Below are 19,804 nucleotides of genomic sequence, written 5' to 3'. Positions count from 1 at the left end.
TGGCTGAGTATTAGCTGAGTACAGAGAGTATTAGTTGAGTACAGAGTTGTTTAGAACTAATTCAGCTATGGGCTTGAAATTTGCATGAAATAAATTTCTTCATAGCTAAGATTACACATAAGGATAAGACTAGGATTAGGATTGGTACATATCCTTTCTTACAGTGGATGTTTATAATTTTGCAAGGTAAAGGATATGTCTATTGTCTTCAAAAAGTGGGGGGACAGTAGTCCTCCTGGTGTGATTGCAGGTAATCTTTAGTACTTTTTGGTGACAGGTCAAGGTACTTTTCCTACAATTGGATAAATCATATTGGTGCCATATTTCACAGAATTTCATGGAGATGATGCCCATGACCTCAGAATTTTGTGCTGCCTGTATGTGACTTGTGATCTGGTGTACTTCTACCTTGTATTTAATTAAACTGATAATAAAAAGATTATTGAATGTGACAGATTTGAATTCTCAAGATGACATTTAAGGCAAACAATCATTTTCAGAGCCTTACACAAAAATAAAAATTTTGTTAAAGCCAGAACATAAGGAGTAAATTTCAATTTAATTAAGTTAACATTGATACCAATTTGGGTTTGAATGGAAGGTTTAAAATCATTTGGAACTTACCTTCTTCAATTACAATATTTTTTAATCCATATGCATAAAATTCCATATTCCCTTTTTCTTTGTTATGTTATAACTGCTGTTGAATTTTTTGCACATTTATAGATGAACTATTAATATCAATATCTTTAAAAAATCATTCTTTTTTACATTACAGTATATAGTGATTCAAACTTTTTTTTAGTATTATGCAAGGAACTACGTAGTATTTGGACCAAAAATGCCTTCTATCCCAACTTTTCTTTAACCTACAATATATTTAGGATACTCTAGATTCGAAAATGAAATTGTCAACATAAAAACTAACTTAAGTCAAAACGTTTTTTTTCTTTAATGATTTCGGCACTCAATCTGAATACCATCAGTCATAATGTGTATATTAGAGAGCCAATCATGTCATTATCATAATGTTCACTACCACAGCTAATAACTATAGTAACACAGTTCATGTGAAGTGAATGTAGCTAATAAATAAATTTTTTATTTGAATATTCATTTCAACATGCAATACTTATTATTTGACATTGTTTACTGGTTGATAACCTTATATGTACTACAAATATAATTACAATTGAAGTAATTGGTCGCTATGAATTAATATTCTATTAGATCAGAATTTCCAAAGCTGTTTGGTATGAAGCATTAAATAATTTGAGACAAAAGACAAACAAGTGCTGGCTATTGTTGGAACAAAAACAACGAACTTTTGTTCAAACATATTCACTGTTACAAACAAAAAGACACAAATATGAAAAAAACACAGTTTTATTTGTTTGTCTAATTTTTAATCATATTTTTTAATTAGTTTCCATTAATAATGTATTAATAACAATATGCTGCCGAAGTTTAAATAACATTGTCAGTAAATACATTATCATTTACTAATGAAGTTTAATAGTTTTCTTAGATTTTTAAAGTTAGTATGCTATGTTTTAACTGCCAAAGCAAAGTATTTATGTAATAAATAATTTAGTTTCCCGGGTCTCGGCCAGGTATGGAATGAAAGTGATGAAACAACCGACCACACTTTGAAGTACTTACGTTGTGCTATGCGAGAATAGAGGATGTTGGGATGTGGCAATGACACATAGCTAGCATGAGATAATTACTGGAAAAGATGAAAGAATGGGATTCTCATTGAACGGTTCAACCGATTTTAAATTTTAGTACTATCTAGTTTACAAATCAGTTTTCAAAATTAAAATTAATTGAACATTAAAAGTAAACAGAGAAATACAATTGGCCACAAAGATGTTGCCATCCATTGGATAAACTTCCTAACACTTTCCTGAGTATTTAGCACCAACGTTATTATTCAAATTTTTTAAAATCTTATATTATATACATAAATTATATTTTATACAAATAGGTGTTTATTTTACTCTTGCATAACATTATAAAAATTCTAAGAATTCATGATAATATGTGATATCTGATCTTGTATATTACTACAACCTTGAAGAAAGGTATTAAACTATTGATGTTGATAAGGCATTTGTTTTCATGAAGCCAAGGTGATAACTTTTTGCATTTCCTATATCTTGGCTTATCTAAGTGTATATAATCCATCTTAAATTGTTTGTCACTGTTAACAGTGAAAATAATAAACACTTCAGTTTGTTTTTGTTTTCATAATTTTAAATGGTACACCATTATTTAGTAGTAAATAATTATTTAATAACTGCTTGCTATATGTTTATGTTACAATGCTTTAAAAATATGACATATATCTACATAAATATAGAGCAGAAATAGTTAATGAAACAATAATAATTTTATGACTTTTACACCATAAAAACAACACTGCACTTCCACAAAAGGTTCTATTATTTATTTATTAACTTTGATTTCTTTATGGTACATTTCATGTGAAGTGTGCAAAAACTTCTATACATGTACATAAGTCAAGTTCTACACAATTTTACAGGCCTTGAGGGGATCAAATTTGGTATCAAGACTTTTTATGGATGTGAACTAAATACAGATATTTATGGACTTTAGTTGGTGAATATTGGATATTTGCAATAAGTTATCAATATTTTATATAGAGATTATATATAGATTTTATATAGAGGTTTTATATATATATATATATATATATATATAAATATATATATATGTAAAATATATATATATATGTAAAATCTCTTAGAGCAGTTTCAAAAGAAAACTACAATTGTTTAATGTACAATATTTCCTTGTATTACAACTTTGTCAAGTACACTTGTAAAACATACACAGAATAAAATAAAATAAACAAACAAATGAAGAAACACCTGATAATAAACTTCCTAAATGTAAATACAATTTTGACATGTAAACAAGTTTTGATTAGTTGTTAATTTAAAAATAATAACATAGTATAATATAAAACAATTTTGAATTTAGGTATATGCATATATATATATATATAAGTTATTATATCATCACGTACATACACACATACACGTGGAAGTGTGCGTGCACACGCTTTCATGTGTGTGCACAACTTTCAATGCAATATGCAGTTTGTAAACATAACATAATACTTTTTACCTACAAGTGAAAGCATTAACAGTAAAAATTAAAATCTTATTATAAATAAAATTTGTCCAAATAGTACATAGATTGTTTGTTTAAAAATCCTCAAAATATTTTCCTAATAACTTTACACTGTTAATTTTTTTATCAAATTGTTTGGTTTTATTTTTCAAAAACTAGATCTGAAAAGATATTTGTTTTTCATTAAATGTCCTAGTGAATTATGTTCAATGGTTATCTGAAGTCTTGATCAAATAAATTAATCATGGTTTATTCCTAGTTTTAGCAACCTGTTGCCGGAAGCTTTAAACCGTAATCTGTTTATGCATAGGGTAATTAATGTATGTTATAACACACTTTACCAGGTATAGGGTTAACTACCATAACTGTCTCTAAAATATATGTACGTTAGCTATAATGTTATGATTTGAAAAAAATACCATGGCTATTAAACAATTTTTAGCTGCTGCCTCTCTCTTTTATAAAGGGCCAAAACAAGTAAACTGCTTCAAAACAAACTTTAAGCTGTCTAATGATAACTTACCGTACTAAAGCTTCCAATTTCTATTAGATATATGTTTATCCCATAATAATGTTTTACAGTACATATGCATACAGATATACAAAAATAAATTGTTTCAATAAATATTGATGTAAAAGTCTTTATTTTTTATGTACATTTATTTTTATCTGAGAATGTCTAGTTTCAAAGTTATGTAAGTTATATGTTTTGATTTATTAAAACTTCTAACAAATTATATTAAATTGGTTAATAAGTAATGTGCATTTAAAATGTATTAAAAATAACACTTTAATGCTGTGTATAATAGTAACAATTAAATGTACAATATATAGCCTATATATATTTTATAAGGATATTTCATTATTTTAGATAATGGTAACTAAAATTTTGTGACAAAATTAGCAATTAAACACATTTTAATACGAGAAGCAGGAGTTTATTGAAGAATTATTGTTTCTAGTCAAACATGAAACAGTTAATTTTCTTGACAGCAACAACAAGATATTTTGATGTTTATAGTTTGAGGTTGCTGGGAGAGGTTACTTAGCAACACAATCAACATTAACTTTGTCTTCCTTACAGCAAACCAACTCAGTGATTTCATTATTTATTCTAGTAGGATTTTATAACGATTACAGCCAATAATGATTGTTTTGAAATAATTAATTTCATATTATATGATGTTAAATAAATGTACAATATTTGTATTGAAAGTGTAATTAAGGAGTTGCCAAAAATAATTTAGAAATAGTACAATATTTATATTGGAAACAAAAAAGCCTGATTGTTGAACTGAATCAGTGAAGATGTCTCGAAAACCACCCCCTCAAGATGATCTGGAGATGAACCAGATGGCTCAAGCAGAGTTGGTGAGGCTACAACGACAGTACCGGATCATGGAAGGTGATCGCCAATCCTACACAGACGAGATGAAGTTCTACTTAGATAAACAGAGGTATATGGGTACTTCCTGGTATTATTCAATAAATTAGTTTAGAGCTCCATAAATTAGTATTTTATTTTTTAAATATGTCAAATATACTATATATTTAATTTCATTACTATTTAAACCTAGCTCTGATCAAACGTGTCATAAAAATTTAAAAAAAATTAGTGTCTAAATAACCTTAATACATTCATATTAAATTTATACCCATAATATATTCATACATTTCACCAGATGAAGGTTAAAATATCACATAAATGATCATTTCATGATTTTCCCAATCTCTAGGTACAGTATTGTATATGTTACAGTATTGTATCCAGTTATGTAAAGAGTATTTACTAAATAAGTTTAATATCAGTTTACCAGTTGAAGTATAGAGCCAAAATCAATAGTGCACTGATACTCTGGAAAGTCATATTTTCCATAAACAATGTTTTATATAATTACTTCAGAGTTTAATTTTAGTATGTGATTTTTATAAGAACATAAATACCAGAAAATTAAAATGTATACTTTCGTATGTGGAATAAACTAGGAGAGAATACAAAAGGGACACAACGTGCCATTGGGATTTTTCTGTTAACATTCACATTTGTACTCGGTGGAAAGAAGCTAGTTGGCCTCTAGAGGAAACTACCGGGAAGCATCAACAACCCAGATAATGTAGCAAACTTACAAACATCACCTCTTAGTATTTTACATTTAAACACCCAGTCAATTAGAAATAAATTAAAACTTAATAAACCTATTTTTGAATGATTTTTTATTGTGACATTTTCATGGTGAATGAACATTGGCTGTTTGACGAGGAAGTTTCTTTGTATATTCCAAAATAATTTTATTTTAGCTAATTCCTTTACTAGGAATAATCTATCTAAAAGAGGTGGTGGATGTTCTATTTATATTAAGCCAGAGATTGAATTTAAAACAATTGATTTAAGACCTTTTTGTGTAACAGGCCTTTTTGAGGTAGCAGGTATTCTCTTGCCTAAACTTAAGTTAATAACTGTCACTCTATATCGTACGCCAGACTCTAATGTACCACAGTTTTTAAATACTCTTGATTTATTTTTATTATTTTTACATGACAAATACAATAATTTACAGTATATAATTTCTTCAGACTTCAATATTAATGTACGACAAAATAAACCAGAAGTGAAGTGGTTTTTAAATATTTTAAGATCACATAACATGTATTTGTTAAACAATGAGCCAACTAGGGGCGAGGCTTGCCTAGACAACATTGTAACTTTCAATCAGTAGAAATAAAACTAGTTGTAATGTTATAGAACCACATTTATCTGATCATTCTGATGTATTTGCTCAATTTTTCGACGTGTATGTATGTAAAAATAAGCCTAAATTTGAAAAAAAAAAATGTATTAGAGATATGAGTGATAGAGCAATTTTTAATTTTAAATATGACTTACTTCAAACAAACTGGAGTATTTTAAACTGTTTTAATGATGTAGAACAAGCCTTTGATTATTTTTATGGAGTTGTTGACGATTTCTTTTGAGAAAAATTGTAAAGTTAAAGATGTTAAGGTTAAGGAATAAGCAAAACAAGGTAAAATTAAAATGGCTCACACCTGAGCTGAAACAAATCAATGAGTACAAATTAGCCCTCTACGATAGATATAAAATTAGCAAAGGTACAGCCCAGGAACCAGACTACAAAAAAGATTACATCAAAGCAAAAAGATTGTTTAAAATACGAATAGATCAAGCCAAACGGTTGGAGAATGAATGTTACATAGAAAACTCTAGTAATAAGTGTAAAGCTGCTTGGGAGATAATTAAAAAAGAGTCTAATTCAACAGCCCAGAGTTCAGAGTGTATTATAGATTCTAGTACCTTTAATGATTATTTTGTTAATATTGTGAGTAGTTTAAAATCTTAATAAGAGTAAAAGTGTACCTGATAATAAAGCTTTAAACCTAGTTAATAAGTATATTATACATAAAAATATTGATACAAACCTAACTTTTAATTGGCATGAGATTAAAGCAGAAGAAGTTTTAAACTGTGTCTCTAGATTAAGTAATTCAAGTAGTGTAGATATATATGGATTCTCGAATAAAAACCATAAAAAATGTTATTGAAGGAATAGTAACACCTCTTACATGGTTATTTAATAAGATGTTGGAGCAAGGGATTTTTCCAAAGGCATTAAAGCTAACTAGAGTGTGTCCAATATTCAAGAAAGGGGACAAATCAAATCCCTCAAGTTACCGCCCAATCTCCTTAATACCTATACTTGGTAAAAATATTTGAATTAAACATTAAACAGCAACTTCATTTTTACTTTGTCCAAAATAATGTATACTGTCAAGAACAATTTGGGTTTATTCCAGGGGGAAGTACAATCAAAGCAGTAGAGACTGTAATTGATAATTTTCTAATGAGTTTTGAAGAGCATATGACAACATCTGCTAGGTTAATTGACTTAACTAAAGCCTTTGATTGTATAGATCACAAAATTTTAGTGGATAAGTTTCACAGTTATGGAATTAGAAATAATGAGCTTAATTTACTAAGGTCATATCTGAATGACAGAAAACAGATGGTTGTACAACGTAATGATAAATCTAGCTTTAAGAATATTACCAGAGGTGTGCCTCAAGGCTCGATCTTAGGTCCTTTTTTATTTGTAATGGCAGTCAATGATTTCTCATTCAATGTGACATGTAAGTCAGTGTTATATGCTGACGATACTACTCTGATTAAACAGCACAAAACATTTAGATGAATTAATGGACAAAGAAAATCAAACATTAAAAATGGCATTAGAATGGTTTGAAGCAAACTCACTTGTTGTAAATAGTAATAAGACGGAGAAAATAGTTTTTTCTTTAAACAATCTATTATTAGAAGAGAGTACTTCAACTGCTAAGTTATTAGGTATTTGTTTTGGACAGTAAGTTGGATTGGGCCTTATCATATTGATTACCTTTGTAAAAAAACTATCTAGAATAGTTTATCTTCTAAGAAAGTTAAGAAATTATGTATCTATTGAAACATTGTTATTAGTTTTATAATGCCCTTTTTCAATCGCAATTAAGATATGGTGTAACTTTATGGGGAAACAGTACTAGTGCACAAAGAGCATTCATATGGCAAAAAAAAGCGATTAGGTCAATAAAAAATGTATCAGACAGAGAAACTTGTGTTCCTCTATTTAGAGAGTATAAAATTATGACACTGCCAAATCTTTATATTTACTGTTGTTTAGTAAGTGTAAAAGAAGTCCTCCCCAGCTTTACAATTAGGGAACAAGTACATGGGTATAATAAGAGAAGGAAGTATTTTTTAGATCTTCCTCAAGTAAGATTAGAAAAAACTAGAGGTAGCCATATTTTTATGAAAATTAAAAACTGTTTAACAAATTACCACAAAATGCATGGATTGTACCTTTAAAACAATTTTAAGAGAGTATTAGAGAACTGGTTCAAGAATAATGTTTATTACTCAGTCTCAGATTTCTTAAGCAGCGATATTACATGTTTATGCTTTTAAAAAATTAATATTCGTTGTGTGTCCCATTGATTTGTTAAATTATAAACCGTAATTGTTTGTTTTGTATTGTTTGTATTTGTTTTATTTATTCGTGGATTTAGTATGTGTTTTAATTTATTAACTTATCTGTATATACATAAATGAATAATTTTTAAATTTTGTCTCTCAATGTATTTATTTATTCAGTTATTTATTATTTATTTAGTTTTAAAATTTTATCCATGTTAAATGTGTTAAAAGTTATTTATTATTGTTAATTTATATAGATCTGTTGGTTGTTTGGTTATTAGTGTTATTAATTGTATAGATCTATATATTTGCTGGTAGGCTGGATTGAGTAGGTAGAATCTGAGTAGTTTGTTTTTAGTTTTAGTTTAGTGTTTTAGTTTAGAATATTTTAGTAACTTGACGAAGTCCATTGCACTTATTGAATGTGTTTTAAAGACCAATAAAGATCTTGAATCTTAAGTTTATAACTTCTAACAACTAAGTACAATTTCCTTATAACAGTTGTCAATATAAAGTACTCTCCACAGTCCAAAGTCACGTTAACTTACTAAGTTGGTATAAGTCACTTAGTGTTGTTCACACATTCAAACTAATTTATAATTATTACTATACAAAATAGTTGTTTTAAATAATTTTCATCTGAAAATTTTACTATGGATATTGTTTGGCCCATGGTGTTTAATTACACTTAAATAACGGTTTAAACATTGTAATTCTACTAACAATAACAAAATAGAGATTAAATTACAGAATCATACGTTCAAACTGAAGCAAATTCCTCCAATACAGCATGTATTATATGGTAACAGCTTCAGCTTCTGTATTTCTGTGTCTCAATTCAGGTAGATTAGTAGGCAGTGGAGAGATGTAGACTCACGGTTCATTAATTATTTAAATGAAAAAATCACACGAAATGAAATCACACAATCTTGGAGGCTGTAATAAATTAACCCTGTCAACATATCCATGGTGCACAATCCAGCGATCAGAAATTGCAACATTCAACCAATCTTGAAGTTTGCGAATGTGATGATGTGCTAGCCTTTTACAAAATGATTATCCTGTTCACCAAGCCATGTTTTGATCATATCTAGAAAACCCAATAATATCCAGCCCAATCATATTACTGTGGTCTCAGTTAAAAAGACAAGCATATTACAATTTTTGTGGGAGTCCTGATCATATTGCGACAGTTTAATGAGATTTTGTTTCATTCCTAAACACAACATAATTATGAAAGACATAGTTTCCTGTTGCATCATTGCACTTACAAAGTTTTTGTGTGCATTAAGTATTTAGCATGTGTACTATAAATAGTATTTAAAGTGTAAAATGGTAGGGAGTCATATGTAAGTATTTTCTTAATGCTATAATGCACTCTTGGTCATCCTGCACTTTTCATTTGCAAAGACATCTGGATGTTTCAACTGCTTATGCAACAGTTGAATGTTGTTGGCTTTGGGGATCACTGATTAAACTTCCACGGAACGAACATTAAACTGTAAAAACAAATTCAGAACCAGGAAATTATTAAACACAGAATGCCTTCTGGAACAGAATACCTTTATTATTGTTTGCTGCATGGTAAAATAAAAAAATGTCATCCAGTCTCTGTGTGCATGGTTACAATTGGAATTGTCTGTTTTGATCTTTAATTCGAATGTATAAACAATTTTGGACATTTTGTCAAAGTCATATTAAAACAAAATCAGTGTGATTTATTATTTTACATATGTACACCAGATACTCAATAAATTTAAACTGTTTGTTAACTTGATAGAGTATTGTCATTTACAAGTTTTAAGGTCCAAGGTTAACAGAAAAATTTGAACTAATTGAATAATTTTTATTGTGTAGGGATTATATTTGGAGTTCTCAGTCCGATTCTTCTGTATCCTAATGTTTCATGTGCCCAATGTGTTCATATAGGCTTCTGGTTCTGCATACAACAATTTAGTTCAGTCATTGTTCTCCATCTTATACTCTTGGTGCTCATATTAAATTTCTTCATTACATTTTAATATGGTTTTTTACTGTAATTTTATGTGGTTGCCCTGAAAATAAGACATGTTTGTGCACTACACATATACAGACATGCCACCTTAGCAATTATTTCAGGGATGTCTGCTCCCTTTTCTGCCTAAGCCTGAGCAGAACTTCATTTCTATATGGTCAAGTTTGCTTTAATGAAAATATTTCAAAATGGTGGCTGCAGTAAATTTTACCACAGAGAATTCTGTATATAAAGTATAAAACCTGTAATTTGTATATTCATTGTTTGAATGCACAGATTTTTTTTCTTTTGAGATTCATAGACCATAGAAAGCCTATCATGTCTTTAAGAGTAGTGTGTTTTTTCATTACAACGTTCACCCTCATACAGCTGACATATCACAACAAAGGTTGGCAAGTTTCAATGGGGATATTCTTCACAATTACCTTGCAGTTCTAACCTGGCACATTATTTCAGTTTTACCTGTTTCAAAACCTAAAGGTATTTCTGAAGGAACATTGTCTAAAGTCCGAAGCACTGAAACAAGCAGTACATACATTATATATGTCATTTGTGACATATTTCTACAATACAAGCATTGTAAAACTTCATCTAATGAGACATATGTAATGACAAGAAATTATTTAATAAAAATGTAAACTATTCAGAATAGAGTAAACATGTGTGTTTTTATCAAATATACCACATTGTTTGGCCATTTAAAATTGATTTTGAGCCAATGTAGGTACCAAAACATTACTGTATCTACTTTCTAGAAAACCCTCATAAATTTTGTATGCATATATAATATATAAATAGAATTGTTAGGCTACCAACAAACATTGCAAACTCAAACATGTTAATTTAATGTCTGTTTGAAATTTTTAGGAAAGTAATTTTTGCATTAGAAAGAGATAAAGATGAACTGATAACAAACCTGAACATCTCAAAATCTTTGCACAACGAATGGGCCAGTAATGTGCAGTCACAGAAACTACATGGATTACTCTCAAGACAGGTAATATCTGCATAAATTACATTTAAATTCTTTTTTCAGTTTAATTGCTCTAGTTACCATGCAAACTAGATAACATAATAATATCATTTTTAAAGTTGTAACTGTAATTCTTTAATAAGATTGTGGTTTTTAAACAGTATTGTAATTTCATTTACTGGAACTTCACAATATTTATTGTGTAAACATCGGATAAACTTGTGTGGCCAAAAAAGTCTGGCTGGAGAGAGGATGGTTGCAGGATAATAGCCCATCTAATTATTGGAAGAATACACCTAGATTGCACTCTCCTCCTTCACTCTCAGATCATTATAAACAAATTTAATATAAGATAAGTTTTAAATGTATTTTTATTAAAAGGAAATGATAATGAAAATTGTTACATTGAATTTGTATTTAAAATAAAATCTATTTTGAAAGAGAAAGGTCACTACATAAACACCAAAATGTATTTTAGCTGAAGTTAAAATTACCAGATTGAAAATATCACTAGAATCATGTTTAAAACTATCCATAGTTTTTGGACAAATAAAAAAAGTTAACACTTTTACCCTTTTTGTCATAAGATTATGGGAGGTGTATAAATTTAATTAAATGGTTAGTACATATTCTAACACTTTTTATTATTTCCTTTAAAGCATACATTTCTAATATTTAAATGACTGAGTTTGAGAATTTTGTATGAATAACTAATACAAATATGTAAAATACTAAAAATCGTTTTGTGTATTAATAAAATCCCTAAAATGGGACATTGCCAGCAAATTTTATGACCAAAAGTCATTAAAATGTTTAAATGTTTATCCTGATTGTTCTTACGAGGCTAAAATCACTATTACAGGCAGCTCTTAAGTAACGTAATTAACACTAAAAGAAACAAACAATCTGACATTTATAAATATTTACAGGATGAGCTTGAAGACCAAATCAAAACTGAAAAATCTCAGCTAACAGAATTGGAGTCCCAAATACGGAAAGTGGAACGAGAAGTTTTAAACTTAAAGAAGAAAGATGTCCCAGAATTACAACTCTGTGAAAAAGCGATAGAGTGTGCTCGTAACATGGATCTTCTAGAGAATAGGCTGTATGTGGTAAGTTAAACTTTTCTGCTTTACATCTTGATTGGTTGATGATAGATGCTAAGTAATTGTTGTAAATAAGGGATTAAGAACCATCAGTCCAAAGTCTTAAAGTAGAAATGAGGAAGATAAGACTTTTCTGAGATTATAACTTATTTTATTTACATTTAAAACCATAATTAATATAACAATTTCATGCGTGCCCATTTTAAAAGCTAAATTTGCTGTATTTTAATTTTGTGTGTCTTTCGTAAATACTTTTTCTGCTAAAACATGTCTTCTTTTTATCTTATTTTTATGATAAAGGTCCTTGATATTTTGGCTATAATGGCTATGAAAAATCTCTGGAAGAAGTAACAGTAATTTATGACGTGTCAAGAGACAATCAAAATCACTTTGATAGGTGTTGCTGAATCTCCATAAACATGTCTTGCTCCTCAGTGGGGTGTCGTGCTCAGCAGCAAGATAACTATGGCAGCAAAAGCCAATGTTTATAAAGGTAGCAAAAGGCAATATACAATCTATCGGAATATGTTAAGAGGAACTCACAGACAGTTACAGGTTTGTGTTTTAGATATCAATGACCATTGCTTGAATCTGGTACATTCTAGGATTATTTTTCTGGTTCTTATAGGATTCCAAAATGTTATTTATAGCACAATGATAGATTATAAAATAGTAGTATCATCCTTTATGTGAAGTACGATTTGAGTGTAAAACAAATATTTCTAAATAGTGGCAACAACTGAGTGAGGAGTGTTCATGGATATTTTCTCTTAAAATACCTCAAATTAAATGTCCACGTCAATAAACCACTCTACATTTCCTTATTCATGCTTAAGTTCTGTTTTCCATTAATTATTTGTAGATTACATACCACCTGTTGATCATGTGACTATTATGTGAGACATAAATATAAATATTGTTGTTCCAAGTAAATTAAATCAAAGCCCTTTTGAATAATCTTAGTTTCTTAAACATATGGTAGTTAATAAAAAGGTAACATATAGCATAACTTTTTCACTCTAAAAAATCACATTATTATAAATAGAGATCTAAAAATATCGGTATAGTTAATTAACTATTTCAAAGGGGGCCAACATACTGGGTGGTTTAGGAGGAATAAAATACCCTCCAATATAGGGGCTCAGGAATCTTCCCATGAGAAATTGATGAACTTAAAGATCTCAAAAATGTGTTCTGACTTAAAGAAAACTACTGTATGACATTTTAATGTGTATTTCAAAATTTTAGAGAGCTTGAGCCCCTGAGTCCCCCTTTTATACACCAATGATTGAAGATTTGAAGAATCAGTATCACACCACAACTCAAGATATTGTGATATTGATAATGGAAGATCTCAAGAAAATGTAAAGTTTATATCTTTTAAAATCTTGATGATTAACATTTTTAAAGATTATGAAATTTATAAGTGGTACTAACTAAAATGATAACATGTTTCTTATTTTTTGCAGTTATGGAAAAGCAGTTTGTGGCTTAATAAAGTGATTATTTATTCAGATTCAGAGAGTTACTGAATTAATCTTTCTACAGATAATAAAATTAACTATATGCACAGTTGTAATCTTTGTTGTCTTTTTATCTATATTATTGCAACTGTTTGTTTACATTCAAAGCCTACAGAAAACTTTATAATAGTTTATTATATTTTACTGTTTGATGTGAAATACTGTATTTGTAAAATAAACACGTAGTTTAAAATATTTGTGTTGCAGGCAACTGTAAACTTAAACAGAATGCTTACAGGCAATGGAAACCTTCGGCAAGAAATAAATCATTTGTTGAAAGAAAGAGCACATTTCAACAACCTGTATCAGATGCTCATCGGACAGTATACAATGGGGAAAAAGATAATGCTGGACTTAATTGAGCAAGCTACTCTAGCATATGACCAAAGGTGTGTCTACTGAATTTATTATGTCTAGCTAAAGGAATTCAATTAGTGTTACTATGACTGCTAAGAAAATAATAACTTTTTATTATCGAGAGAGAAGAACATTTTTCATACAAAGTATGGTTTCTAGGGAAGAGGCTCAAGCCAAGTTGCAGGCGTTGAAGGAGAGAGACCGTGCAGACCTGCTTCTACACAGTCAAGAGATGCGAGAACTACAGCGGAGATTTGACCTTGATTCCAAGCTACAGGATTTCTTAGGGATTAAGGGGCAGAAGCGGATAATGGCTGATCTTGAGGCTAAGGAGGCAATCAAGAAACAACAACAAAAGGAAGCTACAGAACAACTTATAACAACATACAACTCAATTCTTGAGCAAATTAAAGAATTTTCTGGAGAAACTGATGTTGATCGGTTAGCTGCCAGATTTTTGAAACAAGAAGAAGAGAATTTCACTCTTTTTAACTATGTTAATGAGTTGAATAATGAAGTAAGTTTTGTCATTGTTTGATTTTCACATGTTTTAAATTATTAAAAACGATTCTGGTGTTTCACATAAATACAATGTGAAGATCATTTTTATACATAAATAAATATATATTGGAGTTAAAAACATAACTTTTAGGAGAGAGCATTCCAAGATAAGAAAAGTGAGTTAAGAGATCCATCCTTTAAAAGTTTTTTCCAAATTCACACTCTTGTGCCAAACTTCTTGGGGCCACCTGGAAGGAGAGAGAGAGTACATGGTGTGTCGTATCATCAAGAGATCAAAATAATTTTTTTGTCAATAATTGTTTTTAATGCATCTCATCAGAACAAAAGCTTTTTAAGAGTTTGAACAGTCAAATTTGATTTTTGTTAATATCGTTATGCTTCTGAACAGTGGTACAAAAAGAGAGTTTTTTCATTTTTAGTATTGCAAAATTAATCAACAAAATAATATGAGAACATTAAAGAATACTTTTAATACAACTCTGAGTTCATTTAGCTGTTCCATCAGATTCTATAAGAAAGATAAAAGCAGTTTTATATCTCTGATACTTTTGATAATATGTAGTCTGAAAATGGCTTCACACAAAACTTTCCTGACTATGAAATAGGAGTAAGGGTTGAGCAGAATCTTACGATCATGCATTTTTGAAGATCTACTAAGAGATTAAAAAACACCCATACTATCTAATTAGTATTGGTATCTAAATACCATGTAATCAAGTAGCAAAACTCATTAAACAAAAATATACTTTAAACTTACAAGGACTATCCCTAAAAGGATGCATTTTTTGGGAAAAAAACTTTAAGGAAGAAACAGTTTTTTCTCCTTCTCTAAGATACATTCTAGAATTTTGATGCATGGCTTTACACATTCATTGTGTTTTTACGATTTTACTATTAAAAGCTAATACAAATTTTGATTTATAACTCAAGATGAAGGATTACTAACAAATTCTAACGTTTTCCAGCCAATTTTAATACTTTTTTAAAATTACTAGTTTGTTAAGTAAGCTTTAGAATAACTAGTATTAAATAGCCCTATCCCATTCTTTAAAGCAGATTTTTAAAATCTGGTCGAACAAGGTGTAAGGTAAAGAGAGAATACACTTTGGTGAAATATTATATATAAAAAAGAAAAGCTTATATTAACAAAATGAATATAGCCAAAATATTTCACAAACTTTTCTCATTATATTCTAAGGAATGTATTATGCCAATTCCACACTACAAGTGAGTTCTGGAAAGGCTAGGTAAGGACGCCATTTGGACCCGTATAGTTTCAAATCTAAACCAGGATATTTTATCATTGTTTTATTTAAGATTATATAGTTTATAATGCATGAATTAATATTACAGCCTCCGATCGAAGTCTGTGTAAGCATAATGCACTTCAAAGTTACAATAAGCTACATTCAACATAGTCGAAAGATGAATAAAATGAGACAAACGTGTCTTTATTAAACCTTAAATATGGATGTAATTGGTTACAGCTGGAGGTGTTGCAAGAACAGACAAATGAGTTGATGCTGTCAATAGACGAGCAGAGAAACATCAACAAGGAGCGAGCGGCACAGCAGCAGGAGACCATCACTTCTCTGACAGAAATTCTGAACGGAAGAAGAGGGGAGACGCAGCAAGGACTGGATGTCAAGGAGCTGAGTATCTCCATTCTCAACAGTCTGTTGGCAGGAGTGGATACTTTATTCTCAGAGAGCAGATCGGATACAGCTCCTATACTTCATCTGTTGGGTAAGATGTGTACCTGGTCCTCAGCTATAGTTCTTTCAACTAATAATATGCAGACTCAACTCACCAATGGAAGTCAAGCAGGCAGTTCTCAAAAATGTATTAGAAAAATTAAGTATTTAGAAGTATTTAATATTTGTACAATTATTCCAACTTGTGTTTCCAAAATTACAATAATTTAACATTGACAAAAGATTATCATTTTAATGCTATAACAACTAACTTTAAAACTTAGTTATTAAAATACAAGTGACTTTAAATAAATATACTTTGAGGTACTTACTATATTCATAACTATAGAAATGATAGGCAACTCCGACAAACCTGGGTGAATACATCTATAGCTAGTTTCAGACAAGTCAATTCCATGGTGTTCTATCTTGTATACAAGTATTTTGTATTTGTCTATTTTTTTAGTACATCTAGATTATGTTTGTTCATTGATTTTTCACTTTCAATTTTTCACAAATTCTTTGTGTATGGCAATATTCTGTTTTTATGCAATTTCCTTTACAAAAATTAGTAAAAAAAAGTCAGCAAAAAGAAAACGTGGTATGTTATTTTCCATCTCAAACGAGGTGAAGGAGATAAAAATACATCATTTGATCATTGTTAACAAAATTCAACGGAACTCACTCAGAAAAGAATTGAGATGGAAATGTTATATTGATTTAATTTTTACATGATTCCAGTTAAAAGATTAATACCAGGCTGAAAAACTCTCTCTATCACTTGATTCCAACACAACAATAGTACATAAGTTCTTTTTGTATGTGTTTAAGGACAAAATGATTTTGTATTTGCTTATAAATTTAAGGTATAATATTAGGTTTTCTAGAGAAAAGGGTAGATTTTATTTTACCTCTTTCCATAACAGTGAAGAGACTAAAACTGAAGAGTTAAAGATCTAATTTAACATTGAAGTTTGGTGTTAACATGGCTTTCAAGTGTGGTAGTATTATATGAATGTGTACACTTTCTATGTTTTATGGCCAATCAGAATTATTATTCCACAAAAAAAAAAAAATCAGAGAAAGCACACTATCCATTGAGAAATACTTAGTTACCTTATTTGTCAAGTAAGATGATAGAAACTGCAATATCATTTCAGTTTTACTTAGATATACAAGTAATATACTTCTAGCTTTGATTATAATGTAACTAATATAATCAACGCTTCTTGCAGTTGTGTATATAATTGTATATAGAAATTTCAATATATTTATAACACAAGTTATGAACTTGAAACTGAGGTAAAATCTTTGGTAAAAATGAACATATAAGCAATTATATGAAATATTCAATACATTGAGATACTAAGGTTTGGCTGGATATGAAGGGGCAGATAATGTCTAGCCAGATGGGTACAAATCACTGGATGGACTAAGGAACATAAACTTTTAGTCCATGATTTAAATGCTAATTTACACTGTATAAGCATAAAACCTAGTTTTTCTCTGTGAAATCAACCGAGAAAAGAAATCAATTGAATTTTCAGCCATGCTAGTTTTGGTGGTGGTAGGAATGGCAGAATATCCAAAAAGGTTCAAATACTAAAATTATAAATCCTTTTGGTAAAATGTTTTGACTTTACCCACTTAAAACCAGCCGTCAGACACATATATAATAGTCATATTAGTATCCACCAATGGGACATAGTACTGAAAGTCACCATTTTCTGCCAAATAGTCAGTCTTTATCTCATTGGCTGATATGGATTTTAATTTAATTTATATGGTTAATTTTAAATGCTAAAAGCTATATAATAGAGTGTGTTCTTATGTAGTGCAAGTTCACCTTGTCGTCAATAGCATTTGAATAGTAATTGGAAGATTTACACTTATTAGGTGAAGAAGCAGCCGTATCAACTTTTAATGTGATGCTGTTCCTGGGTATCATCCAGCAGCAGATTGGTGACCTGTTGAGCAGCCTGAATATACCAGAGTCTACCACACCTGTACCTGAGAAACAGACCACCAAGGCTAAGATGACCCCTCCCAGCAAAACTCACTCCAGTCTCTCGAGTCCAATGTAAGGTTGAAAATTAACTCCACAAAAGACTGGGACCCAACCAATTCACTGGCAGTTGAGAAGCTACTTGGCAATTTGATATTCTAGTTTAATCTTAAGGACATATCAGTATTGCTTTCTATTTTTCAATAAAAACTACAACAATGCAAAAAAACGACAGTGTTTGTAATAAAATTGTTATAAGTTAAGAGATATTTTGTTTAACATTTAAATTATGATATTGCTTACTTCATACAGATAAACTGATTTTTTAGTTCAATCCAATTCAGTTTATATTTCCTTTACTATAAATGACGTTCATGAATTACATCATAAAGCAGGAGCATGGAGCATTGTCAATTAAAATGGATATATATGTTACTATTAAAGTATATACAATTAAGTATTAGACAAAGACAGGAACAGAGAATGGATCAGTTATTCTTTTTAAATTTATCATTTCCAGGAGATTTTGTTAAATCTATTTTTATAATATAATTTATTTAATTCCAGCTGAAACAAACTTAAGTTTATTTAAAATTAACTTTAGTTAAAAGTTTAGATAACCTTTGAAAAAGTAATTTCATTACACTTAATGTATAACAAGTATTTTTCATACCCCAGTTTTATTACAATGGCAAACTAGGTAAGATTGTAACTAGTCCTTCTCTCATATCCATACTTTCCTGTATGTATTAAACTGAAATGACCCATAGGTCCCAAAAGGAAATTGCTATGCAAGTTGTGCACTGACAGGTTTTGAGTGAACTTTTTGACAGTGACATTCTTAAATTCAAACTTAATATTGTGTTTAACATATTTGAGAAAGATAAATTATTTTTAGTAAAACACTAAATGTCTAATAACTGTACTTTCCTACTTTCCTTGATTTAAACTATTGATAGAATGACTGTCTAATCATGAACCAACCAACAGTGTATTTCTTAAAATATTTATTGACTTTTTAAATAGAGTTACATGTATAGTTAAGTTGATTGCATAAATAATAACAATAGATAACTTAAGCAATCATGCAAATATGGGGAAGATTATGCCTAATTTTGAATCATTTTGAAAGTAATGTTTTGAACCCAGAATAAATAATTGTAATTAGACATCTTTATAATAATGTCATAATGCTGTGAGATATTAAAAATTAACTATTTTCTTAGAAACCATCTGGATTTTATAGCAAATTATGAATTATTAACACTGAACACTAAACAGTTTCAGTTAGCATTAGATCCTAAATTAGTTTAGTTTAAAACATTTAAAAACAAAGTTATCTGTTACTACCCTTCTTTATGCACTTCAACAAAATTTTCACAAAAAGTAATTACAATTTATTTCTCATCAATAAAATAATTTTAAAAGTAATTACAAAAATTGTTTTGAGGCAATCATTTCTTAAGA

General features: G+C 29.3%; 1 protein-coding gene across 1 annotated transcript; it reads left to right on the top strand.

Moving 5' to 3' along the window:
- Positions 1-4,470: 4,470 nt before the first annotated feature.
- LOC124369454 (coiled-coil domain-containing protein 63-like) lies at positions 4,471-18,416 on the top strand. Its single transcript, XM_046827461.1, has 7 exons — positions 4,471-4,619; positions 11,025-11,154; positions 12,060-12,242; positions 13,967-14,148; positions 14,276-14,633; positions 16,126-16,384; positions 18,229-18,416. Exons 1-7 carry the CDS (start codon positions 4,471-4,473, stop codon positions 18,414-18,416), a joined length of 1,449 nt encoding a protein of 482 aa, XP_046683417.1.
- The last annotated feature ends 1,388 nt before the right edge of the window (positions 18,417-19,804 follow it).

This window comes from Homalodisca vitripennis, chromosome X (assembly GCF_021130785.1).
Source record: "Homalodisca vitripennis isolate AUS2020 chromosome X, UT_GWSS_2.1, whole genome shotgun sequence".
Lineage (NCBI taxonomy): Eukaryota > Metazoa > Arthropoda > Insecta > Hemiptera > Cicadellidae > Homalodisca > Homalodisca vitripennis.
This window is presented reverse-complemented; position numbering and strand designations above follow the sequence as displayed.

What these genes read in the sequence shown, in the direction of transcription:
- LOC124369454 (XM_046827461.1), top strand. Translation starts at nt 4,471, where the DNA reads ATGTCTCGAAAACCACCCCCTCAAGATGATCTGGAGATGAACCAGATG. An exon ending in TAGAGAATAGGCTGTATGTG is followed by an intron (nt 12,243 to 13,966) that starts GTAAGTTAAACT and finishes TTTGTGTTGCAG; the next exon opens with GCAACTGTAAACTTAAACAG. An exon ending in TTAATGAGTTGAATAATGAA is followed by an intron (nt 14,634 to 16,125) that starts GTAAGTTTTGTC and finishes AATTGGTTACAG; the next exon opens with CTGGAGGTGTTGCAAGAACA.